Here is a 27,365-nt window from a genome sequence, read left to right as displayed (position 1 = left end):
AAAGGGTTTACATATATGTACATTTATAGATATAAAAATTTCCAATGTAAAAAGCAAAACAAGGTGTTTTGATTAGGTCTTAATAAATGACATTATTTTGGATAATGAATGAATTTTCAAAAAAGCATTTTAATCCAAAAAGATTGTGTTGAAAAGAACAAAAGGTAAAATAAGTGAGCTATGTAGAAGTTTTCTAGAAAGAGCAGGTAGTCTATAAACTGCTAGACAGGAAATAAAATAGATATTTATATTATAATAATAAAACCATTTTATAATTATTAAATAAAATAGTTCATGGAGATGAATGCAGTAAATAGTCTGTATAAAAAAAAAAGTTAAAAATAAACCTGCGCAAACAAGCTAACCTTTATAACCAGATTATTTAACAAAAGATGATTACTGCAGTAAAATATTGGTAGTCTTTTAATAAGCAAGATGTGTACAGGATAGAGAGTGTGTAAAAAGTGAATTGTTTGTTTTGAAACTTTTGAATCGGAATTTGTCCAATTATAAACCCGAAATACACGTGTTTGTTGTCATGTGGTGAACTCGGCCAATCGTGTAATATCGGTGTCGTCATCAAAGCTCCTGCAGTCGCTCTTCAGAAGCTGCACGGTCTGAGTTTGCCATCTGATCTCGGAGCGCTGTCGCGGTACTTTGATGCCACATGTGACAGTCACGTGGCGTCGGCGCAGCATCAATCCGGACAAGATTTCTAACCAGAATGCACCGCTTTAAGACAGATTTCGATCGATCTGCGCAGTGCTGCATGAAGTCGAACGCACCTAATGACTCCTTCACTGGCCAACAGTAATACAAGATTCTGGCAGCGCAGCATCTCGTTGTCGGGAAATCACACGTGACGTGAGCTGCTGACCGTGAGCTGTTATCACAGAGAGGGAGGGAGCGCGCCCTACTTAATGATAGACGCGCGTGCGTCTACATTAGTGAACAGAACCTGCATATGTTGCGAGTAACAGGTAATACAGTTGCAAATAATATTCTGTTTGTGATCGTTTGGGAGCCGCGCGCAAAGAATGAACAGCACTTAGCAGTCAAAATGAAACCGAAAGTGTGCACTTTATTTAAATGATCATATCACATTTTAGAGTTATGATTATGACAAGCATTTGATATGTTTTTTCTTTTATAGCGAACACACAGTTGTGCATAAAAATAAATGTTTACAATGTCAGTATAAGTACTCCAGCCTATATAATGTTGAAAATAATCTGATAATGGCAAATGTCTGATTTTACCAGTAAATAAAATTGCCCAATATGACAGATTGAAAGCATATATCTTAATCCTAATAATTTAACATCAGAATTATTATAAGTAGAACAGAATTATTTATAGAAGCCAGTAGACCTACACACAATATTATTATCGATGTTGTGCCAAATGTTTGTTTTTACCATACCTTTATTTTACATCTACAGAATCTTGAGAAAAATCATGATCCTAATTTTAAGCAAAAAAAAAAAAAAAATCGCGATTCTCATTTTAGCCAGAATCGTGCAGCTCTACGACACACCCACATACAAACAAACGCACAAACCTATCCAAAATACATTCTGCAAGCGAACGTAACAACCGCAAAGAGGAATGGGCAAAAATTCCCAAAGACAGGTGTACCAAGCTTGTGGCATCATATTCAAAAAGACTTGAGGCTGTATTCGCTGCCAAAGACGCATCAACAAAGTATTGAGCAAAGGCTGTGAATACTGATGTACATGTGAGTTTCAGGTTTTTTATTTTTAATAAATTTGCAACAATTTCAAAAACTTCTTTCACATTGTCATCATGGGGTATTGTGTGTAGAATTGTGAGGAAATAGTCGGTGCCAGTGGTGTAGTGGTTAGTGCGTCGACACATGCACTCCGGCGCTCGCGCTGACTCGGGTTCGATTCTGCCTCGCGGTCCTATGCCGATCCTTCCCCTTTCTCTGCTCCCCATGCTTACCTGTCAATTCTCTCTACTGTCCTATTAAAAATAAAGGGGACCCCCCCCCCCTTTTGTGAGGAAATAAATTAATTTAATCCAGGGTTTTTCAAAGTCTAAGACAGTGGACCTCCCTTTTGACACAACTTATCCATTGGTGCCCCCCTCCTCCCAAACACACACACACGCACACGCACACAAACACACACACACACACACACATATATATATATATAGTATATATAAAGACACAGACAGATGTCAGACTGTTAACTCACTTTTATCATCATTTGCATGAAAGTGCAATTATTTACAGAGTAATAAGTATTTTAATATAACATTTTTAAAACTAGGATGATGGTTCAATATGAATAGAACAGATCCAAGAACTGTCCATCCCAGTCAAAACAGTCGAAGTTTTGCGGGTCTCATGCTGGCATTAGCCAAAATATTTTGACAAACCACACATAAAGGTTGTGGTTCATCAGCTGGTCCTGTCCACGTAAATCCTAAACTCAAATACTGATCATCATATCGTCGTCTTTTGGGTTTAAGCCCTGAACTTGAAGGCTTTTGTGGCGAGGGGGCGTGGCCGAGAGCCGTGGGAACGGAGTGAGGCCACCGCGTAAGTGGATACCCCTGCGGTGCGCACCTGCCTCGGATCCCACGGAAGGAGCTCTGGATCATAAAAGGAGGAACGAGGACAGAGGAAGCCGAGAGAGCACCGGGCCCGGACATATTTTACTTTTGGTTTCAGTTTGTTTTGGTTTAGACTGTTATTAATAAATCATTTTAAAACTGCGTCGGTTCTCCGCCTCCTTCTTCCCGGCGGCCAAAGGGCGGTGAACCTCATTACAGCTTTGAATCGGGGGGTTCTCAGAAACCGACCCATTGTATTAGCAGGCATATACCTGTATTGGCGGGCTTGCCAAACAGAAGCGAATTCACAGCTATGGCCTTCTGGGTAAAAAGGTTTTCTTATATTTGACGTATTTTTTTTTTTGCTTTGTTTAATTAAAACGTTTAAATATAATAAAAATACATATAATAATTAAACCTAATTATATTTTTATTATATTATATTTTTTCCCATGCCTCCCCTGACATGCTCTGGCGCCCCCCAATCCCCTGTAATTCACTGTACATGTATGCTATACTTTGACTTTGCATTTCAATTTATACATTAATTGCACTCAGGGCTCACAAAATCTGGTAGCCCTAAGTCCCGGGGCTATTGTTTTCAACAGTATCAGGATGCAGCCTTTATGATGCAAGCTGAGATTGCATCACTCAGCGATGCAATGTCAGACACATTGCACTCAATAGAGTGTGTGACATCACTGTGACGGGTAGGGTTAGGAGTGGGGTTAGGTGAGCGCATTAAAAAGCATCGGATGCAGCTCAGAGTGCACAGCACTGAGTCTGCAGCCAGATCCCTATCATTGTTTTTTCAGTCAGGCTACCAAAATCTAATCTAATCAAATCTTCCCTCAAAAAAATATAATCTCCCCTAATGCAATGTTTCCCAAGCTTCTTCCTAAAGGTACACCAACAGTACACATTTCCAGCTTCTTTCTAATCAATCACACCAAAATCAACTCATCAGGACATCAGAAGAGACTTCAAAACCTAAAGTTAAGGGGTCAGATAAGGGTGACATCCAAAATATGCAGTTTATGTGCCTCTAGAACAGGGTTGGGAAGCACTGCCCTAATTTTGTTGATGCATGTAAAAAAAAACGATCAATATTCTAACTATGGTCTGCTTGTGCAAATATTCTTCTAGTTTCTAGTTAAACACACTGCGACTAGTCAAACTAACAAATACAACGACCTGCGCTGAAGCAGAATGCAAGACAAGACTAAGATGGTGGGAAGTGCGAGCTAAAAGAAACTTCACAAGCTGCTGCCTACGTCTCTTCAGCCCCTGTCTCATGCTTTATGTTTTTCAGCTCTTCCACCATTCAGTGCAATTCAGTGCAAAAAAAAAAAAAAAAACGATCATAAGCTCTTATTCTGTGTTGTTGGTTGACATGCTGTCAGCAGCCAAAGCGCTATGATTTTTCTGTGGGTATAAGGGTATTATTAGGCTCGACATGAGGCAGCCGCAACAGCAACTTGATGAAAGACACCAAAGTACACTTAGAAGAGAAATTTAATGGAATAAACAACTCGTCCAGCAAATAATACACTGCATCATACTAATCTTGGGTTCTTTGTATTTGTAATGTTACAATGCAACCTGTTGTAATAAAAGAATGGGAAAAGATATGGGTTCATCATTTCAAAGCAGCTTCAAATGTGGCTCATAAAATTCTATATAAAAAAGGTATTATTAAATATATATAGTATTTGGATATATATACACACACTGTAAAAAACAAAATCACCATTTGTTCAGCACACTGTACTTTTTCTGTCATATACACTTTAAGAATTGACTACATAAAAATATATGGTATGTCAACAATAGTCGGTAAAATGTTATGTCTACATGTTTTTTGTCCAGAGTTTTCTGGACAAACATTTTTGTGTTGAACAGGAGCAACTTAATTATCAGTTGCTTGAAAGAGGGGTGACACAGTGGTGCAGTTGGTAACACAGTCGCCTCACAGCAAGAAAGTCGCTGGTTTGAGACCCGGCTGGGTTGCAGCTGGAAGGGCATCCACTGTGTAAAACATATGCTGATGGTTCATTCCACTGTGATGACCCCTAATAAATAAAAGGACTAAGCCAAAGGAAAATGAATGGATGAAATAGTAATTTTATGTTCATTTTTAAGTAAAATGATTAAAAACAGGATGATATGCTAACTAGAACTAATTAATTATTGAGCAAATTTGAAAAAAATCATCCACTGAACAGAAAAAAAAATTATTGACCCAATAACAGTAACTGTTGCTTCATTTGATGTGACAAGAATATCTTTATTAGTAAAATACAATATTTAACATTGCATTAATAAACAAAATTATGTTAGCTGAACAAAAAATTGTTACTGAGAAAAACAAAAAAAAACTGTTGTTGAGACAACTCAAAGCTCTTGCTGCATCAAGTTGCCTTATTTTTTGTTTTCTCAACAATTTATTTTTTACAGTGTATATATATATATATATATATATATCAAATAGAAAATACTGAAAATATCTATAAAAAAAAAACAACATCAGCACAACATTTCCTCTTCAAGCAAAAGTCTAAGTTTAATGTGACTTGCCTTGGCACCAAGCATATCTTGAACAGTTTTTTTTTTCTAATTGTCCTGACATTTTCTGAAATAATGTGCTAAATGTACTATCAGGCTTCTTTTAGCACTTTTCAGAGTCCTTTTTTAGGTTTAGTCTCATCTCCTTTATATTTATCTCCAGGTGATCTTAGGGCTCCTTGATTTTGGGAAAAATCATAATCACTATTATTTTGGTCATAATTGTAATCCAGATTATTCAAAACGATTACTGTTTAAGTCAAAACTATTAGCGGTCTTGAGAATTAAAAAAAAAAAAAAAAATTCCCAAATTATGTTTAACAGAGCAAATAATTTTAACAGTATTTCCTAAAATATTTTTTCTCCTGGCGAAAGTCTTATTTGTTGTATTTCGGCTAGACTAAAGCCGGTTTAAATATTTTGAAACCTATTTTAAGGTCAATATTATTAGCCCCTTTAGGCAATATATATTTTTTATTGTCTGCAGAAGAAACTACTGTTATACAATGACTTGCCTAATTACCCCAATTAAGCCTTTGAATCACACTTTGTATTTTGAAAAATATCTAGTCAAATATTATGTGCTGTCTTGATAGCAAAAATAAAATAAATCATTAACTAGAAATGAGTTATTTAAACTATTATGTTTAGAAATGTGCTGAAAAAAAAACCTTCTTTCCATTTAACAGGAATTGGGGGAAAAAAGTTGCTAATATTCAGAAAAGCTAATAATTCTGACTTGAACTGTATACAGTTATTTTCCTCCCTGCAAAGAAAAAGAGAAATAAATACAAAAGAATAGAAATATAAAACAAACTGTGCTTTTAGCATCTTCACTATAAGAAAAACACTTTAGCTACAAAAGTCCTTCAGTCAAGAGCAGTGAGGGATTTTCTCCTTTTGTTATTTGAATAATAATGACTGAAACTGGCGGCAGCAGGAACAGTGCGCTGTCACTTACATGGTTTCGATTTCACATTTCTTTTGATCCTTAACTCGTTTATTACACAAATAAGGGTTAACATGAATAATCACTAAACACCTCATTTTGACACCTATTTGACCATTAAAGCGCTCATATTAAGATGACTTTAGATGCTCTGCTCGTCACAGTGTGCGAATGAGACAGAATGCTGACCGCATGCTTCTGACTGTGTGTGCGGCCGCACACACACACACAGGAGCATGCAGTTTAGTTCGTGCTTTCAAGAGGAACAAATGTTTACAACTGGAAAGGGGGCGGTAAATAATTGAATAATCGTTTATCTCGATTAATGGTTTTTCATAATCGTTAGAAGCCAAAATCTAAATCAGATTTTCGATTAATTGCACAGCCCTACGTGATCTCATACAGCCTCTATATTATTCAGGTCTGGGCCCTGTGGAGGACATTTCATCACTGTCTGTTTTTCTTCAGCTGTTTTCTCTCCCCAAATAAGATCTCTCTGCTATTAGTAGATCATTTTAATGCTGAAAGTAAAAACTATTATCACAGACTTTTCAACATTCACAATTCCATCAATTCAGACAATATTGTTAACAACACTGATAGAAATGCAGCTCAAACAGAACAAACAGCCTCTCTTCAACAATGTCTTAAACAATTAAACCAAAACAATTCAAACTTCTATCCTAACAAACCATAGATCAACTGAAAGATCATTTATTCACCAATGTTTCAATTGTCCTGACATTTTCTCAGATAACTTGCTGTGTATGGGGTATATGCCTGAAGCATGCTAATAGGACTTTTAATTTGCTAGTAACCGCGGTTAAGCGATTCCAGTGAACTGTTTGCCATTGCAAAAAGGGTGCGTTTAAGGTCAGTTTTCTTTCAAAATCAGCGATTTAACCAAAGATCAACAATTAAACCAAAATAATTAAAACTTTAACCTAGCCTCTATCCTAACAAACCATACATCAACTCAAAGTTCATTTATTCACCCTGTATAAATCTCAATAGTAGAAAAGACAAAAAATATGTACATTTATGACTGCTTTTGTGGTAAAGGCTCACATATTTCCATTATACCATCAGAAAAACAATAGATTTATTGTTGGCCTAAAACCTTTGCACAGTACTGTATATATGCATTCAGTCAATTTGCGTTGAATAACATGCTTTGAGGCACTTCAAAGGACCTTTAATAAGTTATTGCTGCACAAACAATATAATTGAAGCTTTTTGTTTTCCGTCTTTAGCGCAGAACTGTTTATCAACACTATAGCAGAGTATATGATTAGAGACACCATCTTTAACCTCAGTCTGCATTTCCGCATCCCATTTTCTATGTTTTTTTTTCACCTCCTCTCAAATCTGTTATATAAATCTCCTAATCATCCTCTCTCAGATTTGTGCTTTAATTGCCCGACTGCAGCGATCTGTTCGCTAAAACGTTTCACTGTGGGAATGAAATGAATCCAACGAGAACAAACCAAAACAAATTTTAAAGATGATACAAAAAAAGAGCTGGTAAAAAAAGACTGAAATTTGGGAAATGATCTCTGATGAGCCTCTCAGCAGGAGAATCAACCTCCCTGTTTCTCTGATTAATTCATCTGCTCGACTATACACTTTTCTCCTTGATATATTTTCATTCTTCTCATTTCTGATTCCTCCACGTCCACTTTGTTCTTTAAGAAACAATGCATCGGAGACATTGAAACAGTAAAATGTACACACTTGACTCTCTCAGTAATAAAAGCTGACCTTGTGCTCCTTAAGCAAATAAAATACTGAATAGAGGCTTCGAATGAGTCTTTCTTTAACTGGGGAATATTGTAGCTTCTAAATGAGCTGGAATGGCCTCTTTGTGCTTGAAGAGCAAAGGCTGTGATTTGTATGAATCTCTTGAAGGTGAAGTGGGTCGTTTTCTGCTCACTGGCTAGACATAAAACAGATTGTCTTTACTTAAACTAGTCGATAGGTACTATTTCTGTTTCCTTTTTTGACAGAAGTCTTTCAATCTAATATGGAAGCTTGTTCAGTCACTGACGTTTTTTCTAAACGTTTTTTTTTTTTTTATAAAAATTTGTATATATAAAAAATGACATTTTTGAGAGAGATGCTAATGGTTTAATCCAGTACAATGATTTATGCTAAGCTATGCTAAAAGTGCTCACACCAGACCAGGGGCCTCATGTACGAAGACTTGCGTTGAAATCGTACTAAAACATTGCGTACGCACAAAGCTGTAAATGTGCGTACGTATTAAAAAATTCAGATGTATGAAACACTGCGTACGCGGAATCACACGCATATTCTCTTTGTACATCCGAATGAACGTGAAACTGAGCGCACGTGCACGAGCGCAAAACCCCTCCCTGCCTCCTCCCCCATTTGAATATGCTAATATACTTTGGCAAAACCCACCGAAAAAGCAATGGCAAAAGCAAGCAAAAACCGAAACTTTGAACAGAATGTGAATTGGAGGTGCTGCTTTTGGAGGTAGAACGGAGAAAAACGGTGTTATTTGCAAGTTTGTTCTCCGGGAGTGGGAGAGTTTAGCTGACGCGGTTAACACAGTTGGGTCTAAACATCGTACTGAGTGGATTAAAAAAAGAAATGGTGCGATGTAAAGCTGTAAAATTTTGTAGTGTCTTTAACAGTGTGTGTGGCGTAGCTCGTAAAAGGCATGGCAACATGATTTGACACGTTCGAGCATGAACTTGGTCCGAATCCTGCGTCTGATGAAGACGTTCTTCTTTTTTTCCCCAGCTACATATCAGATTTTGCCTACTCTTCATCACAAGGAAGACGAGTATGAGTCATTAATAAATCTAAGCATCATATTTTATTTGCTCATTTATTGAATGGAAATGTTTCTGATTCACGTATGCAAATTCGTCTTCAGATGGTGCCTTTATAGCAATGTGCGTGCAGTCGATCGCTCCAATTACATTGGGAAAACCAGCGACCGCTGCAAATTGCGCTTTAATGTTTGACTGGTCAACTGCATGATATGGAAACCTTATTTACCTGCTAGACATGTGGATGAACCTGTCCCATACAGCTGCCCTTACACGGTTTAAAGAAACTTTGTAGTGTGCAATTTAACACAACTGCCTCCAGGAGTCGCCAATGGAAATAAACCAAACACACACAAGAAATGAACGTACGCCAGGCATGAAGATGATGTGGACCAACGCACATTCTCACGTTCATTTCATCGTTAGTAAATCCAAACGTGACCGTTAAATCTGGGGTATGCAAAGTTTTTGTGCATACGCAGCGTTGAGGCCCCTGGAGATTGGCTGAATGTATTCAAAAACGGTAAAACTAGACTCTATGGGAGATGTGAAATAAGACTATTTCTGCTCAAAAAGTGGAACGTTTATTCATTCAATCATTTTCCTTATTTATTATTTAAATCATTCATTCATTTATTTTATTTTCGGCTTAGTCCCTTTATTAATCTGGGGTTACCACAGCGGAATGAACCGCCAACTTTTCCAGCATATGTTTTACGCAGCGGGTGCCCTTCCAGCCGCAACTCAGTACTGGGAAACACACACACTCATACACTACGGTCAATTTTACAGTACCCAATTCACCTATACCGCATGTCTTTGGACTTGTGGGGGAAACCGGAGCACCCGGCGGAAACCCACGCAAACATGGGAAGAACATACAAACACTACACAGAAATGCCAACTGACCCAGCCGGGGCTCGAACCAGCGTCCTTCTTGATGTGAGGCGATCATGCTACCCATTGTGCCACCATGACGCCCCTATTTACATCAGTAAAAGCAGCTTTTTGTTTATAGCACAGCATAGCATAGCAAAAATGTGATTTACTATTCCTCCAAGGCCATTTTATTGTAAAAAAAACGTGTTAAAGAGACAGTTCACCCTTAAAATGAAATCTCTATATAAATTTTTACAGTAAATTAAATGTAGTTATTGGCTTTTTTTCCACATACACTCTTGCATAAGTCCGATGCATAAAATAATCATGTTTTTTCAACAGAAAACTATTATAAAAGTAAATAACTGCATTTGGGTAAGCATGTTTTCACACAGCATACCCTAGCTAAACCTTAAAGCTAACAGACACATATACTAAAAGCCACATAGACTCGTCTGACATCCAACGCATCCAATATGTCACGTTAAACAACCCACGATTCAGTTGCTCCAGCTACAAATCCAATAGGAAAGTTGCTGCTAGCTCATGCATCAAAGTCAGCGCTCATGTTTGGCCTTGAGTTTGGCCTCCTAGCAGCGGAAACGGTCAAGTTCAGCTCCGTCTCGGAGACAGTTTGCCCTCCACTCAGCCATAACTGATTCACTATGCAGTTCTCTGGATGGTACACAGGTAAACGGCACGTCGTGATGAACAGCAACAGTGACAACAGCATGTCCTGGCCCATCGGATAAACATTTACTCGGATACAGTGTCAGCGCAGTGACAGGCAGAGGAGCGGATGCAACATTTATGAGGTGCGCTCTCTGAATCTCGTGTTGGTTTAGCGCCAGACTCTTTAAAGCCTTGTGTTCTGTATAAGCAGCTGGCAGACTTACTCAGTGTGAATCGCAGTTAATGTGACCTATCCAGCGCAGCTCATTACCGCAGAGCGAGCGCGAGCATCTGTGTTTTTTAAGCGCATGCCTGTGTCTGTGCATGTGTTACTAAATGTGACCACCGAGCATGTAATTGCAATTTTTTTTTCTTTCCTTCCTGGTGACATCTAATAATTACTGTCCAAATCCCACGTTTAATAAACTCGGAGGTAATGCAATAGCCTTGATTTATTCATAATAGAATCTTCCATGGCGACGAGAGAAGTGTGGGCATGCTGAAAATGTACTGAAACAAAAAAATTAGCCAGACCTAAAAGGGATACTTCTTTTTTTTTTCCATCATTTACTCACATTCTAGATGCTTCAAATGTATATGCATAGCTTTTTTTAGTCACAAAAGAAAACATTTTTTTGAAGGCATTGAGTGTTCGGACAATAAAGCGCATTTTTTCATGATATTTTCTTTGGTGTTCCAGAGATAAAAGAAAGTCAAAAAGGCTCAAAACAACACAAGAACGCTCAAAGTGATCATATTTTTAGTGAACTACAGTATAACATGAAAATGCTTGACGCATCAGTGCATGTTATTTATTTAATTCTTTTTTTCAAAGCTGCATTTCTATTTTATTTATGTCATAAAGTCACATATCCCAGGGTTCCCACATACCTGAATTTAAGGGTGCTTTCACACTAATCACTTTTGGCCCGCACCCAGGTTCATTTGACGTCAGAGTATGGTCATCCCTTTATTTTATTTATTTATTTTTTTACTTTTTTTTAACAAGAACCAGCATGTAGTTTTATTATACAACAAAATCACTTCGCACGAAACACCAAAGCACATTTTTTTGAGCTGTTGACAGTCGTTGATGTGTCCCACACTGCTAAAAACACTATTAGGACACATATATTTCACTAAAAAGGGAAAATTGCGCTGTTTCGAGCATATTCGTACCTCCGGTTTGAAACTAAAATTTAAGACCATGAGATCTTAGCATGTATTCCAGCATGTAGACTGGACGTCTGTACCTATGTAGGAGTGTGCTGCATTTATTCATGAGTAAGACTTGGCTCAAACCAGTCAGTGCGCTCTATTGTGCAACATCATTAATATTCATTAATGTTACAGTGTTCAGACGGCAGAAACGCATCGTTGTGTTGCTAAAACAAGCGTGCTGTGTTGCTTTTATAATTTGCTGCAGTGAAGGTTTTGTTTTCATTTTCCCTCTATGAGAGCGCAGCTGGACTCACGTGTGAATTACAGTGCACGCGACGCTCGACAACAATTCATGTCTAAGGAACATTGTTGAGAGCTTTTCTCATCTGGAAAAGGTGAAATCAGGATTTGCTGCTCGTCTCCTCTTAATAAAGATGCGGCTCTAGTTGCTGTTGATTGTCCTTTCTCTACAGATTTGGTAAGCGAGCGACCTGTGGTCTTTGTTTATTCAGATGGCAAAGTTAGTTCATATCGAACTAACTATTACACCGAGTTAGCACATGTTAGCACCACAATCAAACTTACCATCGTGTAGGATTTTCACCGCATTTTTTTACGCAGCGGATGCCCTTACATCTCTGGGAAAGTGTCCTAACCAACACATGCAATTTCTATTTTAGAAACAGCTTGTATTTCTCACAGGTGAACAATGATCACCTCAGGTACTCCCCGTGTGCTTTATTCAGTGTTAAATGCTAACAGTGTGAGTTTTAATGCCATTTTACCTGACATTTATTGTCATACTAAAAAAAGCAGCAGCAGATAGTTCACCTCAGATCTTGAAAATAAAATAAACTACTTGAAAATGAACTTTAGAACTGCAAGTGCAAGCCTGCAAATATCAAGCCTTCAGCATGTACAATGTTTAAGAGGTTTAATATGTATTAATAAAATTATAAGCCTTACCTTTTCACTGGAGTGCAGTGAGTGCACTATTCTGTGCTTCAGAATGTAATTAAATTTCTGTCGTGTTTCGTCTGGTGCAAAGAACCCAATTGCTTTTTATTCCAAATCTCCTCACTTAGTGTGTTGTTATGACACAGGGTTACAATGTAACTGGCTCACTTAATGTTTACGTTTGTAACATTTATATTATTTGCTAATTAATAACCTCGTGTGAAACTCTGAATCTGTGTCTCATTTCAGGGCTGCTACTGTTGCATTTTCGGTCACAGACACACACTTTGAGAGCCTTTCTGACTAAATGAATCAAAAACGCTGTTTTCCATGAAGGCAACCCAAGGTGCTGAAATACATTTGGCTAAACTGGCAGTAGACCAAAACAAACCAAAACAAAGACAGCCGTTCCAGCATGTTACACATTTTCAAAGCAGAATATTTGACTTCAGCATTGTTTTTCAGATAAACAAGAGTGTTCACTTAGCATGTTTCTTAAAAATCTGCAAACATATTATAGTATTTTTATGCTTTAGAAGAGTCAAAAACTTACACACAGCACCTTTAAGTACAGTAAAGTTGTTTGACTTGAAATTAATTGTGCTTTAAAAAGTCCTTGAATCTGCTGTTCATGAAAGAGTGGAAACCATGTCTCCTTTATATCTCAAATTACGCTAGTTTAAATGAATTGCAAACACACAATTTCATCATATAAAAACTAAATTAAATCAGCATGCAAGCATAAATGTTCACCTTACCCGTCCAATTAGCACCGGTTCTGGTCCACTATATTCCTCAATCACAAAAAACTGGTTCCATATCCAGCTTCTTCGGCTACGGGATTGTGAGGGCATCTCATCCAGATTTGGTCCAGTAAGAGTGCTGTGGAAATCCCCACTGCTGTCTGCATCTTGGCTGCCCATCATTATAGTTTGCACTTGCTGTCCATTGTTATTTAACCCAGATGGAGGTTTCAGCGGGATCCCACTGGCATCTGATGGCCCATCCAGTGCACTGGCAAGTGGTAGTCGTTTTTCATCTTGGTTAGATTCAGTTTCTTCAACTAAAGGACTATATTGTGATATTTTGGAGTTGATTGGAGTGATTTTTGGGATATCTTTGGATTTGGGATAATTAATTGTGAAATGTGGAGTAGAATCTGTGTTCACACTTGGGTTAAACCATGAAACTGGAGTCACTTTGATTTTAACTGCAGTTTTTTCTGACTTGATATCCTGTACTGCAGGAGTTAATTCAGAAGGTACAAAACGATCTTGAGATATTTTGGAGTTCAGACTAAAAGTTGATACAGTTGTCTTTGTGATTTCTGGGATATTTGTGGATTTGGGATAATGATTACTTATCAAATCTGGATTAGAATCTGTTTTCACACTTGTGTCAGACAACGAATCTGGAGTGGCTTCAATTTCAACTTGAGATTTTCTAGATATTCTGAAGCCCTGGCTATGATATGGTACTGTTGTCTTTGTGATTGCTGGGATCATTTTAGATTTGGGATCATAATTACTAAAAATATCTGTATTAGAATGTGTATTCACACTGGGACTTGGAGTCGCTCCCATTTTGACCTGAGATATTGCAGACATTCTGAAGTCCTGGCTATGATATTGTAATGTTTTCTTTAGGATTTCTAAAATATTTTTGGATTTGGAATTATGATTATTTATAACATCTGGATTAAAATATGTGTTCACACTTGTTTCAGACAAGGAAACTGGAGTCACTCCAATTTCAACTTCAGATATTCTAGATATTCTGAAGTCCTGGCTATTATATGATACTGGTGGCTTTGTGATTTCTGGTACATCTTTGAATTTGGGATTATAATTGGGCATAAAATCTGGAGCAGATTCTGCATTCACACTTGCATCAGAAACCGGAGTCACTGCAATTTCAGCTCCACGTCTTTCAATTTCTTCAACCTGGGTTTTTTTCGGTTTTGATACAATTTCCCGTAGTGCAGGAGATAACTCAGATAAAACAAAATGACCTTGATATATTTTAGATAGTTTGGAATCCTGGCTATTATTTGCAACAGTTATCTTGCTAATTTCTGGAATATCTTTGGATTTGGGATCATGATTACTTACAATATCTGTGTCCACACTTGTTTTAGACAAGGAAACTGGAGTCACTCCAATTTCAACTTCAGAATATCTAGAATATCTAAAATTCTGGCTATTATATGATACTGTTGTCTTTGGGATTTCTGGTACATCTTTGAATTTGGAATTATAATTATGAATAAAATGTGGAGCAGAATCTGTGTTCACACTTGCACCAGAAAATACCATTTTCTGTCCTGATGGAGTAAATTTAGGGGGAACAAATTGATCTTGAGATATTTCAGATAGTTTGGAGTGTTGGCTATTATATGCTACAGTTGTCTTGGTAATTTCAGGGATATCTTTGGATTTGGCATCATAATTACTTAAAACATCTAGATTAGAATCTGTGTTCACACTTGTTTTAGACAAGGAAACCGGAGTCACTTCAGTTTCAACTTCAGATATTCTAGATATTCTGAAGTCCTGGTTATTATATGATACAGTTGTCTTTCTGATTTCTGGAATAAGTTTGGATTTGAGATAATGGTTATATTTAATATCTGGATTAGAATCTGTGTTCACACTTGTTTCAGACAACGAAACCGGAGTCACTCCAATTTCAACTACAGATATTCTGAAGTCCTGGCTATTATATGATACTGTTTGTGTCTTGGTGTTTTCTGTGACATCTTTAGATTTAGGTTGATAACTATGCATAAAAAGTGAAGTAGAATCTGCGTTCACACTTGTGTCAGAAACAGGAGTCACTGAGATTTCAGCTCCACTCTTTGCAATTTCTTTAATCTGTGCATGACGCAGTCCTGATACAGACTCCATAGCATCTTTGTTGCTTTGTAAGATCCTCACATTATCCTTATTTTTCCATGCTAATCGCAAATGTGGTGTTCCTGCTTTGTTGGCAAATGTCATCTCGCTTTGTTCTAGACCTTCTTCCTGACTGTCTTTCCTTGCAGTTGGCAAACGCTCCTCTCTCTTCCATCTTCTCAAATGAGTACTACTTCCCCCAAGCTCAAAGCAGATGCACAGAAAGAGCAACGCTGCCCAGATACGGCCACTCATAGTGCCTTGCGTCTTTATTAGTCACAATGTTTGCCACGAGGGGAAAAACAATAAGACCGACCTTCACTCACACTCTGTCTCTCTGTGTGGGCGACGGCTCCATTCATCTCCTCTTTTTAATTCCTTGTTCTTCACAAAGCTCGGTGGTCATTTAGCATCTTATCCGCTTTTGTGGATTATACTTCTCTCTTTGCGTCCGGTTTAAACACAGAAGGTGATTCCCATGGTTTGGGTTTGATCGGACAAACCTGTTCAAAGAGATAAGGGGATGAGAATCAGTGCTGATCATGAGCAAGTGTAATTTGCTGTTGGGATTACTGAAAAACTAGCACGGTTTCAATTAGGTAACAGTTTGGGTTCTGCGCAGAGAATCATGGGTACTTGTCTAGCCAGGGTTCATAAAACTTTCAATCACTTAAAATCTGGGACTGCTCCAAAGAAGCCTTTGCACAAGCACGCCATAAATAAAGACCTGAGCCGTTATGTTCCATTACTTCTCCAAAATGAGGATTTTGAAATATTTAGGAGCGTTCAAAATGATTCATGGGTTTGTTTGCATGTTCCGTGTACTTACTATAATAATAACAATAAATTACATACAATTACATGTATACAACCTAACCCATGTTCAATCCATAGCCATTTAAGAAGGACAGTTGAAGTCAGAATTATTAGCCGCCCCCCCCCCCCCCTGTATATACCAATTTTTCCCCCAATTTCTTTTTTTTTAAAAAGAGATTTTTCTTTCAACACAGTTCTAAACAAGATAGTTTTAATAACTATTTCTAAAAAATTTCTAATAACTATTTTTTTTTTAATCATTGCCATGATGACTGATGACAGTACATAATATCAAAAAGGTATCCCCATCCGCTGAATTGGCTCTATCACTGCCTCTCCACTCCTCCAATAGCTGGTGTGTGGTGAGCGCACTGGTGCTGTTGTCCTGTGGCTGCCGTCACATCATCCAAGTGGATGCTGCACACTGGTGGTGGTGTGAAGAGACCCCCCCTCATGATCGTAAAGCTCTTTGGGTGTCTTGCCATACACATAAATGCGCTATATAAATACACATTACATGATATTTTACAATATATTTTTCAAGATACTAGTATTCAGAATAATGTAAGGCTGGGCATTCACAATATCATGTTTCATATCATTCGGTATCGATAGTTCTTGAATATTTTTTCACAATCCATTTAGAAATATTAGGATTTTTTAAATCTATTTAAGCACTTTATTTTAATTTAACAACATTGCTAAAGCAAATAGTTTTAATAATCAAAAAAAATAAATAAACAAAAATATATTGTCTCGTATGTCTTACCGTACGTTCACACCGAAAGAGGCGAGAGCGTCCAAGGTCGCTCTGGCCGCCTTGGCGACAACGCTCTCTGCCTTCAGCTCCTGCGGCAAGAGCGTCAAAACTCGCTACTTGGATCTCATATTTAAAGGAGCCGTTGCAGCATATCAGTTACATTCCTGCATAAAACATGTTTCTAGCGTGAAAATGTTGCGCACTTCTTATCAAATTCATACAACAATGGAAGATCAAGTTGCGTGTGGTGCGGCTTTGCACTATTTATCCAATATGTGTCCATATGTCTGACATATCCTGAAGCAGCAATACTGTTTTGTACTGTCACATCGCGTGAGATTCCCGCTTTTTTAAGATAAATTTATATAACATTAATGAACATCAGTAACTCGCCAGCAACTTATTTAATGTATGTTCCTGTAGGAAAAAATTGTAAATAATTGGAAATCCGGCGACCGCAATAATCAAACCCTTGGGAACAACTGTGGTCGAAACCAAAGTTCACAGGTCTGTGTTCTCTGAACTGCTATCAAGCGATGGACGTCTTCATTCTGATTGCTTGCCGCCGAAACGCGTCATAGCTCATACCATAAAGCTGACTTCATTTCAACTTTCCTCGACACTCACGCCGGCAAAGACGCGCCGCGCTGCTCCTCGCCGCTTATCGCCGCCGGCTCTCATTGAAAATGAATGATTTCCGGCTACTTTGACGCTCTCGCCGCTTTCGGTGTGAACGTACGGTTATAATAATAAAAAAAACATAAGGGTTAAAGAGACTCTTAGGGCCTACTCACACTATGCCATCCGTACCGTGCCCAGGCCCGTTTCCCGGATCGTGTGAGAAGTGTGAGTGCACTGAATCGGGCTCAAGCACTGTTCACTTGGCCGGCCCTGGCCCGGTTGGAAGAGGTGTGCCTGAGCGCGGATCACTTGGGCTTTGGCGCGGTATGCTTGCGTGTGAGTGCAAAACGCGCCAAAGCCCGAAACTGAAAGCGAGACGTGACTTTTAAGGGGCTGTTTCATATGGATTTATTAATCATTCTTACTGTTCAGTGAACGCAAACTGCCGTAGTTTATTAAAGACGCAAACTCCTCACTGCACCTCAGCTGCGCGCCTTCAGCAGACCTCCTCATTCCTGCAGCACGAGAGCTTTTTGATTGTTTATGAGCACCAAAAGTGGCGGATCTGTCCGGTGAAATATCTGACTGCGTGTCCCTGCATCCCTAAGGACTGTTTGGTGAAATATTTGACTGCATGTCACTGCATAACAAACGACTGAAAGCAAAGGATAACTAGAGAAATCTCCACTGTGCTACTGGGTGAGAGTGTATGGCAAGCCGTTTTAGCATTTAAACCTTGTTCTGACTATCCATAAATATATTTAGAGATATCTCTAATTATATTTTGACGAGTCATAATTATAATTCGACTAGTCAGATTGGAGATATCTGCAAATATATTATGACTGACTAGTCATATTCCTCCATTAACTTCCATTGAAAAATATTTGCAGATATCTCTAAATAAGTTTTGATTAGTCACAATTGCAATTAGAGATATCACCAAATGAATTTTGACTAGTCAAAAATCCAATTCAAGATATCTACAACTGTAATTCGACTATTAGTAAATTAATTAGAGATATCTTCAAATATATTTGTAAATATCTCTAAATATGTCAAATTAAAGATATCTCCAAATGTATTATGACTAGTAAAAACTCAGTTAGAGATATCTCTAATTACAATTGTTACTAGTCAAAATTCATTTGGAGATATCTCTAATTACAATTGTGACTAATCAAAATTTACCTACTATGTGAGATTTGATTGGACAGGAATCACAAGATCTAATCCTCATAGACGAGAAAAAAAATAAAGTAGTGATGAAAAGTAGGAGTAAAAGTACATTTACTCCATTAGGAGTAAAAATACTCAATTACAGTAATTTGAGTATTTGTAATTAGATACTTTCAGTGGTGTAAAGCAAATAACTAAAAATACTCAAATTACTGTAACTGAGTAGTTTTTCTCCGGAATTGTAATTTACTAAGTAGTTTCAAAAATGTGTACTTTACTTTCCCTTGAGTACATTTTTAGTGCAGTAATCAGTACTTTTACTCCACTACTTTCCTTCAATCTGCAGTCCCTACATTATTTTCTCTTGTCTATGGGGATTTAAAAAAATCAGTCCTGTGATTCCTGTCCAATCAAATCTCACATAGAAGGTAAATCGCATCATAATGAACTTCCTCAAATTAGGGTTGATCAAAAGAAATATATGAATGCAATTCATTCATTCATTCATTTTCTTGTCGGCTTAGTCCCTTTATTAATCTGGGGTCGCCACAGCAGAATGAACTGCCAACTTATCCAGCAAGTTTTTATGCAGCAGATGCCCTTCCAGCCGCAACCCATCTCTGGGAAACATCCACACACACATTCACACACACACTCATACACTACAGACAATTTAGCCAACCCAATTCTCTTGTACCGCATGTCTTTGGACTGTGGGGGAAACCGGAGCACCTGGAGGAAACCCACGCGAAGGCAGGGAGAACATGCAAACTCCACACAGAAACGCTAACTGAGCCGAGGTTCGAATCAGCGACCCAGCAACCTTCTTGCTGTGAGGCGACAGCACCACCTACTGCGCCACTGCCTCGCCACTGAATGCAATTCAAATATATAATTTATGAACTGATGTTTACTTTAAACTTATTATAAATATCTATTTATATTGTTCAATTATAATGATTAAAATATTTTTTTGTCATAATTTTGTGGCTAAAAAGTATCGGTTCAGGCACCGTTTTGGCACCAGTACTGTTTTAAAAGTATCGATTTAGCACGGGTATTAAAATAACCCTTAAACGACACACAATCCTACCTTAAAACATGTGTGTTTTTTAATTGCAGCAAACAGTTTGGAAGCATTAAAAGTCTACAAGATGTCCAAACTCTTTACATGCATTGACCCAGAGATTGGTAAGATGCATGTCACGGTAACACTTTACAATACGGTAACACTTTACATTAACTAATGAATAATGCATTCATTAGTTAATGCATTTACTAACATGAACTAATCATGAACAACACATGTACAGCATTTATTAATCATAGTTGAACATTTACTAATGCATGATTAACATCCAAGTCCATGCTTGTTAACATTAGTTAATGCACCGTGAGTTAACATGACTTAACAATGAACTACTGTATTTTCATTAACTAACGTTAACTAACATGAACAAATACAGTAGTAAATGTATTGTTCATTGTTTGTTCATCTTAGTAACTGCATTAATTAACATTAACTAATGAATCTTATAATAAAGTGTGACCCATGTCACTGATAAGAAGATGACGGATGTTTACTGCATGATGATGGAAATGGCCTCAAACCCCCAGCAGGCACAAGATGTCAACATGACGTCAGAATGAAGTTGTACCCCAGTGTGATGGGGATGTTTCATTTAGTTTTTCCATGAAAATCATGGAAGTGTCAGATTTGATGCCAAAATTAAGTTGGTTTAAGATGTTGGCTCGACATTGGGTTTTGGTCACTTTCCAACACAACATAAAGTCAACCAAATATCCACATCATTTGATGTTGTTATTGAACAAATAACGTTGTCCTTAGACGCCGACTAGACATTGATTTTTGGTCACCTGACATCACAACCTAAATCTAACCTAATGTTAATGTCTTATGATGTTGTGTGCCTGCTGGGCAATGACTTAATGCACTACAGAATGTTACGTTTACACACACATGCACAAATTACATGTAAATGTATCAGCTTTTAAAAGTGTAATACTCACTACTCTTGAGTACTTCCGAAAGGGCTACTGTTTACTCGTACTTTGAGTTATATTTACAACAGATACTTTTACTGTACTTGCACTACATTTTTAGGCAAGTAATGGTACTTGAGTATGATTTCTCAGTACTCTTTCCACCACTGGACACAAGGACACTGTAAAATAAATTTTTTTTTATTTTTTTTATTTTTTTAACACTTTTTTTGTGATATCCCGATACTCAGTAAGGATCTCCCTGATGATGTTAAAAAGAAAGCGTGCGAAAGCAGGCAGCTTCCCTAGTCTAAACATGTTCAAAACAAATTATAATCATTCACCCTTTCCCGCAGCATCCTTTAATAGCTTCAGAAGCAAAAAAAAAACAATATTGCAAAATTCCTTAAACTGCTCTTGGCTATCTCGCAAACTTTACGCTCGTGAAATGTAATTACTGGCTTGCATTTTAGATGGCTAAGCACTCTGGAGCAGTCAATCACTTGGGTCTTGAAAACGTGTTGATTTGCGTGATTGAGCATTTTACAGGGCTGTTTCCAACTGTACGGATGAGGTTATTGCCGTCCATATTAACAGGCTACAGTTCAAGCATTTCAAATACTGCCATCAAACCATATCCTCATTCACTTTTAATGCGGCGCACTTTTAGGGGCACGCAGCGGTTCTAAAGTGTGCCACCGCTCGACCATTTCAACAAGCAGTTCAGACTTTAAACGTGACTCTGTCAGCAACTGTCCTTTTAAAAGGGCAAAGAGTAAAACTGCTGAATTATTTTATAATAACCCAGATGTCTTTTAGAACAAATAAAGTAGTGTACAATATTATTTCCTTTTTTACCCTTGTGGAAGCCACACATTGAATAAAAACTTACACTTTTAAGTTACACTAACTGGCCACTTTATTAGGTACATCTGTCTAACTGCTAGCAGGGCTCAACAATAAGGACTGCCCGGTGGCCCGGGGCCAGCGTGAAAGACGCTCGGGACAGTAGACAGGATTGTTACTGGCCCCTTTCGGCCAGTAACGGTGAGCATGCTATTTTTTTCATAACATGATAACAATAAGTACAGCGAAAAGATGGCAACTATGAAGCTAAAAGAAAACTTCAGTTTCTAAAGTCTTGGAAGCAGACAATTACATGGGTACAAAAATAAGAAACTGAAAAAAAAAAAAAAAAAGTTGTCAGTTTGGCAAGCCATTTTTATAAAAATTATTTAGAATTGCAATAAAATACCAGCACATTTTTCATACTGCTCTTTCGTTTGCATAAAATCAAACTAATTTTGCTCAGTATACATTTATTAACATTTTTTAAATGTTTAAATTCTAGATATCATAGACATTCATAGACATTATTTTGCCACATTATTTAACATATGTGGCTAAAAAATAGCTATTAACTTTTTTTTTTTTTTGGTGGGGCAAATGAAAATTTTGCCAGGGCAAGTAAAAACCTCAACTACTGGCCCAATCGGCCCAGTAGAAAAAATCCTTAGCGTTGAACCCTGGCTAGTTAACGCAGATTTCTAATCAGCTAATCACAACTCAATGCATTTAGGTATGTAGACATGGTCAAGACGATCTGCTGCAGTTTGCATCAAGCATCAGAATGGGGAAGAATGGTGATTTTAAGTGACTTTGAGCGTTGTATGGTTGTTGGTGCCAGACAGGCTGGTCTGAGTTTTTCAGAAATACTGGGATGCTGGCATTTTCACGCACAACTATCACTAGGGTTTACAGAGAATAGTCTAAAAGAGAAAATATCCGGTGAGTGGCAGTTCTGTGGGCACAAATGCCTTGTTGATGCCAGAGGTCAGAGGAGAATGGCCAGACTGGTTCGAGCTGATTGTAACTTAAATAACCACTCGATACAACTGAGGTATGCAGAAGCGCAGCTCTGAACGCACAACACGTCCAACCTTGAGGCGGATGGGCTACAGCAGCAGAAGACCACACCGGGTGCCACTCCTGCCAGCTAAGAAAAGTAAACTTTTTAAAACATTTCAGTTCACTGTACTCAAATGGCCTCAACAGTCACCAGATCTCAATCCAATAGAGCACCATTGGGATGTGGTGGAACGGGAAATTCGCATCATGGATGTGCAGCCAACAAATCTGCAGCAACTGCGTGATGTTATCATGTCAATATTGATCAAAATCTCTAAGGAATATTTTCAGTACCTTGTTGAATTTATGCCACGAAGGATTAAGGCAAAATGGGGTCCAACCTGGTACTGGTAAGGTGTACCTAATAAAGTGGCCGTTAAGTGTACATATTTAAAAGTGTTAATAGACATATGTATGTATCTAATACATAGATATGCATGTATCAATAGACATTTGCATAAAATACACATACAATTTTGAGCATTTAAAACATGAACATTCATTCCAAGTTTATGTAAATGCACAAATATCTAACACTAATTAAACTTAATTGTAAAGTGTAACCAATAAAATCAATAAATGTAATAAACTAAACGCTTATCTAAGTTTGCCAAGAAAAAAAAAAGATGGAATATGAAGGATATAACAAATGCAATTAGTAGCTTTATTGCATCTGAACTGTTTCATGTTCAATATTTTACTGCATCTTAAGCCTCTGACCTGTGCTGGTAAAACAGTAATTTCTTTCCTTCCCCAAAATCTTGTTGCTGTCTAAACAGCGAGACGGTTTTCCCTAAACAGATTAAGAGCAGGAGAGAGAAATGGTCATGTCCTGAACCAGCCAACCCTAGCCCCGCTTACACATTCAGACAGCCAACTCTCTTCCCTGAGAAGCATAAGATAACAGCACTGAAAAATGCAATATTTTATTTTTCTGCGATACATATTGCGATACTGAGTATAATTTCACCAGATGAAATGAATAGCTATATTTGGAAAGACGTTTAAATTAATGGGGATAAATTTGTATGGGAGCACATCTGCAAAAATACAGTAAATAATGTATTTTGTGACACCACAAAATAAACAACGTGAAACAACTCTTTTTTTTTTCTTACAATATATACCACATTCGTTATATACACTGTATATACAGTTGAAGTCGGAATTATCCCCCTCCCCGGTTTATTTTTTGCCCAATTTCTGTTTAAATGGAGAGAAGATTTTTTCAGCAAAAAAAAAAAAAAATAGCCTAAAGGGGCTAATAATTTTGACCTTAAAATGGTTAATAAAAAATTTAAAAATGCTTTTATTCTAGTCAAAATAAGACAAATAAGACTTTCTCCAGAAGAAAAAATATTATCAAACATACTGTGAAAATTTCCTTGCTCTGTTAAACAACATTTGGGAAATATTTAAAAAAGGGAAAAAAATTTAAAGGGGGGGCAATAATTCTGACTTCAACTGTAGATCCGTTTCTTGCAACACCTTTAAGAAAACAAAAAATACAACTTCTTTGTACTTTTAGCCATCAATGTATATTTTCCAAAGCATTTTTAAAAAAATAACAGACATTAAAAATCACACAGAAAAAAAGAGGCCGAATGGAGGAGGCTCATTCTTTATCCTTGCGCTGCAGATGCTCTGTTTAACTTTTTTCTCGCTAGTGAAGCGTTCAGTTTTTCCACGTACTAAGTCTGCCATGTACATAGCAAATGCTCCATGGCATGACGGAACTGACTATTAAAGGGAATGGGAGATGAGACTCTGATTGGTTTAATGCACGTAATGCTCAAAACACACCCATAACTGTTAGACCATGCGCTGGGGCACAGTACGTATTTTTCCATCCTTAAAATAGTTAAAGTGGATGCGTCCTTAATGCTTTTGTGCCCTGCGCTTTAGACTTTGTGCTTAGATGTTTAAAACAGAGGCCTTTGACTTTGCGATATATGTAATGGTATGTTTTGCAGCCCTAGTTCCAGCACATGTAATCTAACAGTCAAAGCACAGTAGCTAAAATTAAAGTGACAGTTCACCCAAAACTGAAAATTCTGTCATCATTTACTCACCCTTGTTTCAAGGCTTTATTAACATTTTTTCCTTCAATACCTCAAAATAAGATATTTAAAAAAATAATAAAATTGGAAACCTGTAACAATTGGCTTCCATAGTATTCGTATTGGTTGCAATGGTTACCGTTTTTCAGCATTCTTCAAAACATCTTCTTTTGTGTTTAACGGAGGTAAGAAGCTCGTAAATGCTTGAAAGCACTTGAGGGTGGGTAAATAGTTAGTAAATACTCATTTTTGGGTGAACTATCCTTTTGAGAACCCCTATTCTGCATTTTTCTTTTCTTATTACAAGACAAAGACTTTGCATCTTCAAATGTCTTGCTGAAAGTACTTGCTGTTTTTCAAAAAAAAAAAAAAAATGAAGAAAGAAACAATACGGTCATGTTGAACTGGGTGCATCTCTCATGAGGGACCACGGCGCTGTAAGTAATCTCTGATCAGTGATTCAGACGGAAACCTTCAAATGTCAGCTTTCACAATCCTGACCGACTCGGAGCTCCGGCTACTTTTGAGAGATGAGACTGAGGCTACATTCAAACTTTCAATTATCAGAGTTGTGTGACTCTTGAACTTCGATGTTTGCACAGAAGTGGCATTTGATAATTGTATTTCTTTACGTCTGGGAGCTACCCGTCGAAAAGTCAAGACGGGAAACTTACTTTGAAAAACTAGACTTTAACATTTACTAAGGAAAGTGCACAGTGGTCGCCTGAGCAAAAATATGTTGCTCAGTTTGGTGTAAAAAAATAATAATAATAACAAAAAAAATACACATACACATACAATTACTGCGTCCTATAATCAGTTAAGCTGAAATATGATAAAAATTCTTAAAGAGCAGCTCAAATGGTATTCTAAAGTGTCCTATATTATATAATATTGAGCTGAAATCCCCTGCAGCAGAATTAAACTCATCTGAGGTCAGAAAACACTATTGTTTTTCAGAATATGTATCTAATATTAGAATTAGAATAATCTTGCTCCTGTTTATCTATCCAACCTTCTGTCTAGCTACAATCCAACTCGCTCTTTAAGGGTGCTTTCACACCTAGACATTTGTTTCAGAATCTCATTTGCCTAGTTAGCACGGTTTGTTTGGCATATGAGAAACCTACAATTGACCCTTCACTAAGCTACACCCGAAAACCGCCAAACACCAATCGTGGCTTAGCAACCATAACTATGTGCAGGAGGAAAAACATTTTGGAAAACGCTGACGATAAACATGAAAGAAAAGCATCCCGGTGTGTACGAGCCTTAAGGGGGCTAGTAATATTGACCTCAAAATCGATCACCAAGGTCACCCACTGAAGCTAAGCAGGGCTGCGCCCGGTCAGTACCAGGATGGGAGACCACATGGGAAAGCTAGGTTGCTGCCGGAAGTGGTGGTACCCAGCAGGGGGCGCCCAACCTGCGGTCTGTGTGGGTCCTAATGCCCCGGTATAGTGACGGGGATGCTATACTGCTCAGTGAGCGCCGTCTTTCGGATGAGACGTTAAACCGAGGTACCGACTCTATGTGGTCGTTAAAAATCCAAGGATGTCCTTCGAAAAGAGAAGGGGTTTAACCCCGGCATCCTGGCCAAATCTGCCCACTGGCCTCTGTCCATCATGGCCTCCTAACCATCCCCATATTCAATTGGTTTCATCACTGTCTCCTCTCCACCAATCAGCTGGTGTGTAGTGTGCGGTCTGGCGCAAAATGGCTGCCGTCGCGTCATCCAGGTGGATGCGGCACACTGGTGTTGGTTGAGGAGATCCCCCCATTGTGTAAAGCGCTTTGAGGGCCCAGAAAAGCGCTATATAAATGTAAGGAATTATTACTTAATTATTATTATCAAAATGGCTTTAATAAAATTAAAATCTGCGTTTATTCTAGCCAAAATAAAACAAATAAGACTTTCTTCAGAATGAAAAAAATATTATAGGTAATACTTTAAAAAATGTATTGCTTTGTTAAAACATTCAGGAAAGAATTTACAGGAGGGCGAATAATTTTGACTTTAGCTGTATGTGTAAAGTTACATCCATTTCAGTGGTGTTTAGAGTCTCTTAAAGTCAACCAGGGTAAATTCAATTCCAAATCAGGTCTCATGTTCATTATAAAATGCTATACCTCATATAACAAATCTGCTGGCACGTAAAAAGGCCTTATAACTGGTGCGGCGCGCATGAATGCAAAGCAACCTCTGACAGTCAGAAACAATATTATCAGCTCAGAGGGACTGACACAACTCCCTGTTGCTCAGGAAGCATTAACTGGAAACACACTGACAAGGAAAAACGTAGTTTGTCACAAGCTTTATTCATTTGTTCTGTCACTTCTGTCAGAGGCTGTTGATTAATTCCTCTCTGTTACGCAAGTATAACCTTGTAAAGAAAAATAACACTGTAGATATAGCGCAGTATAGGAAAATGTAAAGCTGGAATGTGGTAAAAATGCATATAGAAAATTGGATATATGTATAAAATATGTGTATGTACAGTTGAAGATTATTAGCCCTGCTGAATTACCCCCCCCCCCCCCCACCCCATATATTTT

General features: G+C 37.7%; 1 protein-coding gene across 5 annotated transcripts in view; it reads right to left on the bottom strand.

Moving 5' to 3' along the window:
• The window catches only part of cdh24a (cadherin 24, type 2a), a 210,625-nt gene that overhangs the window by 127,743 nt on the left and 55,517 nt on the right, over positions 1 to 27,365 (bottom strand). For all 5 annotated transcript variants that reach the window (XR_012398708.1, XM_021470042.3, XM_073939333.1 and 2 more), the window contains one exon: positions 13,326 to 15,964. Coding sequence is in view for 4 of the 5 variants with exons in the window: in XM_021470042.3 (XP_021325717.1) it covers positions 13,326 to 15,716 (2,391 nt within the window). In the remaining variant the exon portion in view is untranslated. The remainder of the gene's footprint in view (positions 1 to 13,325; positions 15,965 to 27,365) is intronic.

Source organism: Danio rerio, chromosome 23, assembly GCF_049306965.1.
Source record: "Danio rerio strain Tuebingen ecotype United States chromosome 23, GRCz12tu, whole genome shotgun sequence".
NCBI classification, from domain to species: Eukaryota; Metazoa; Chordata; class Actinopteri; order Cypriniformes; family Danionidae; genus Danio; species Danio rerio.
This window is presented reverse-complemented; position numbering and strand designations above follow the sequence as displayed.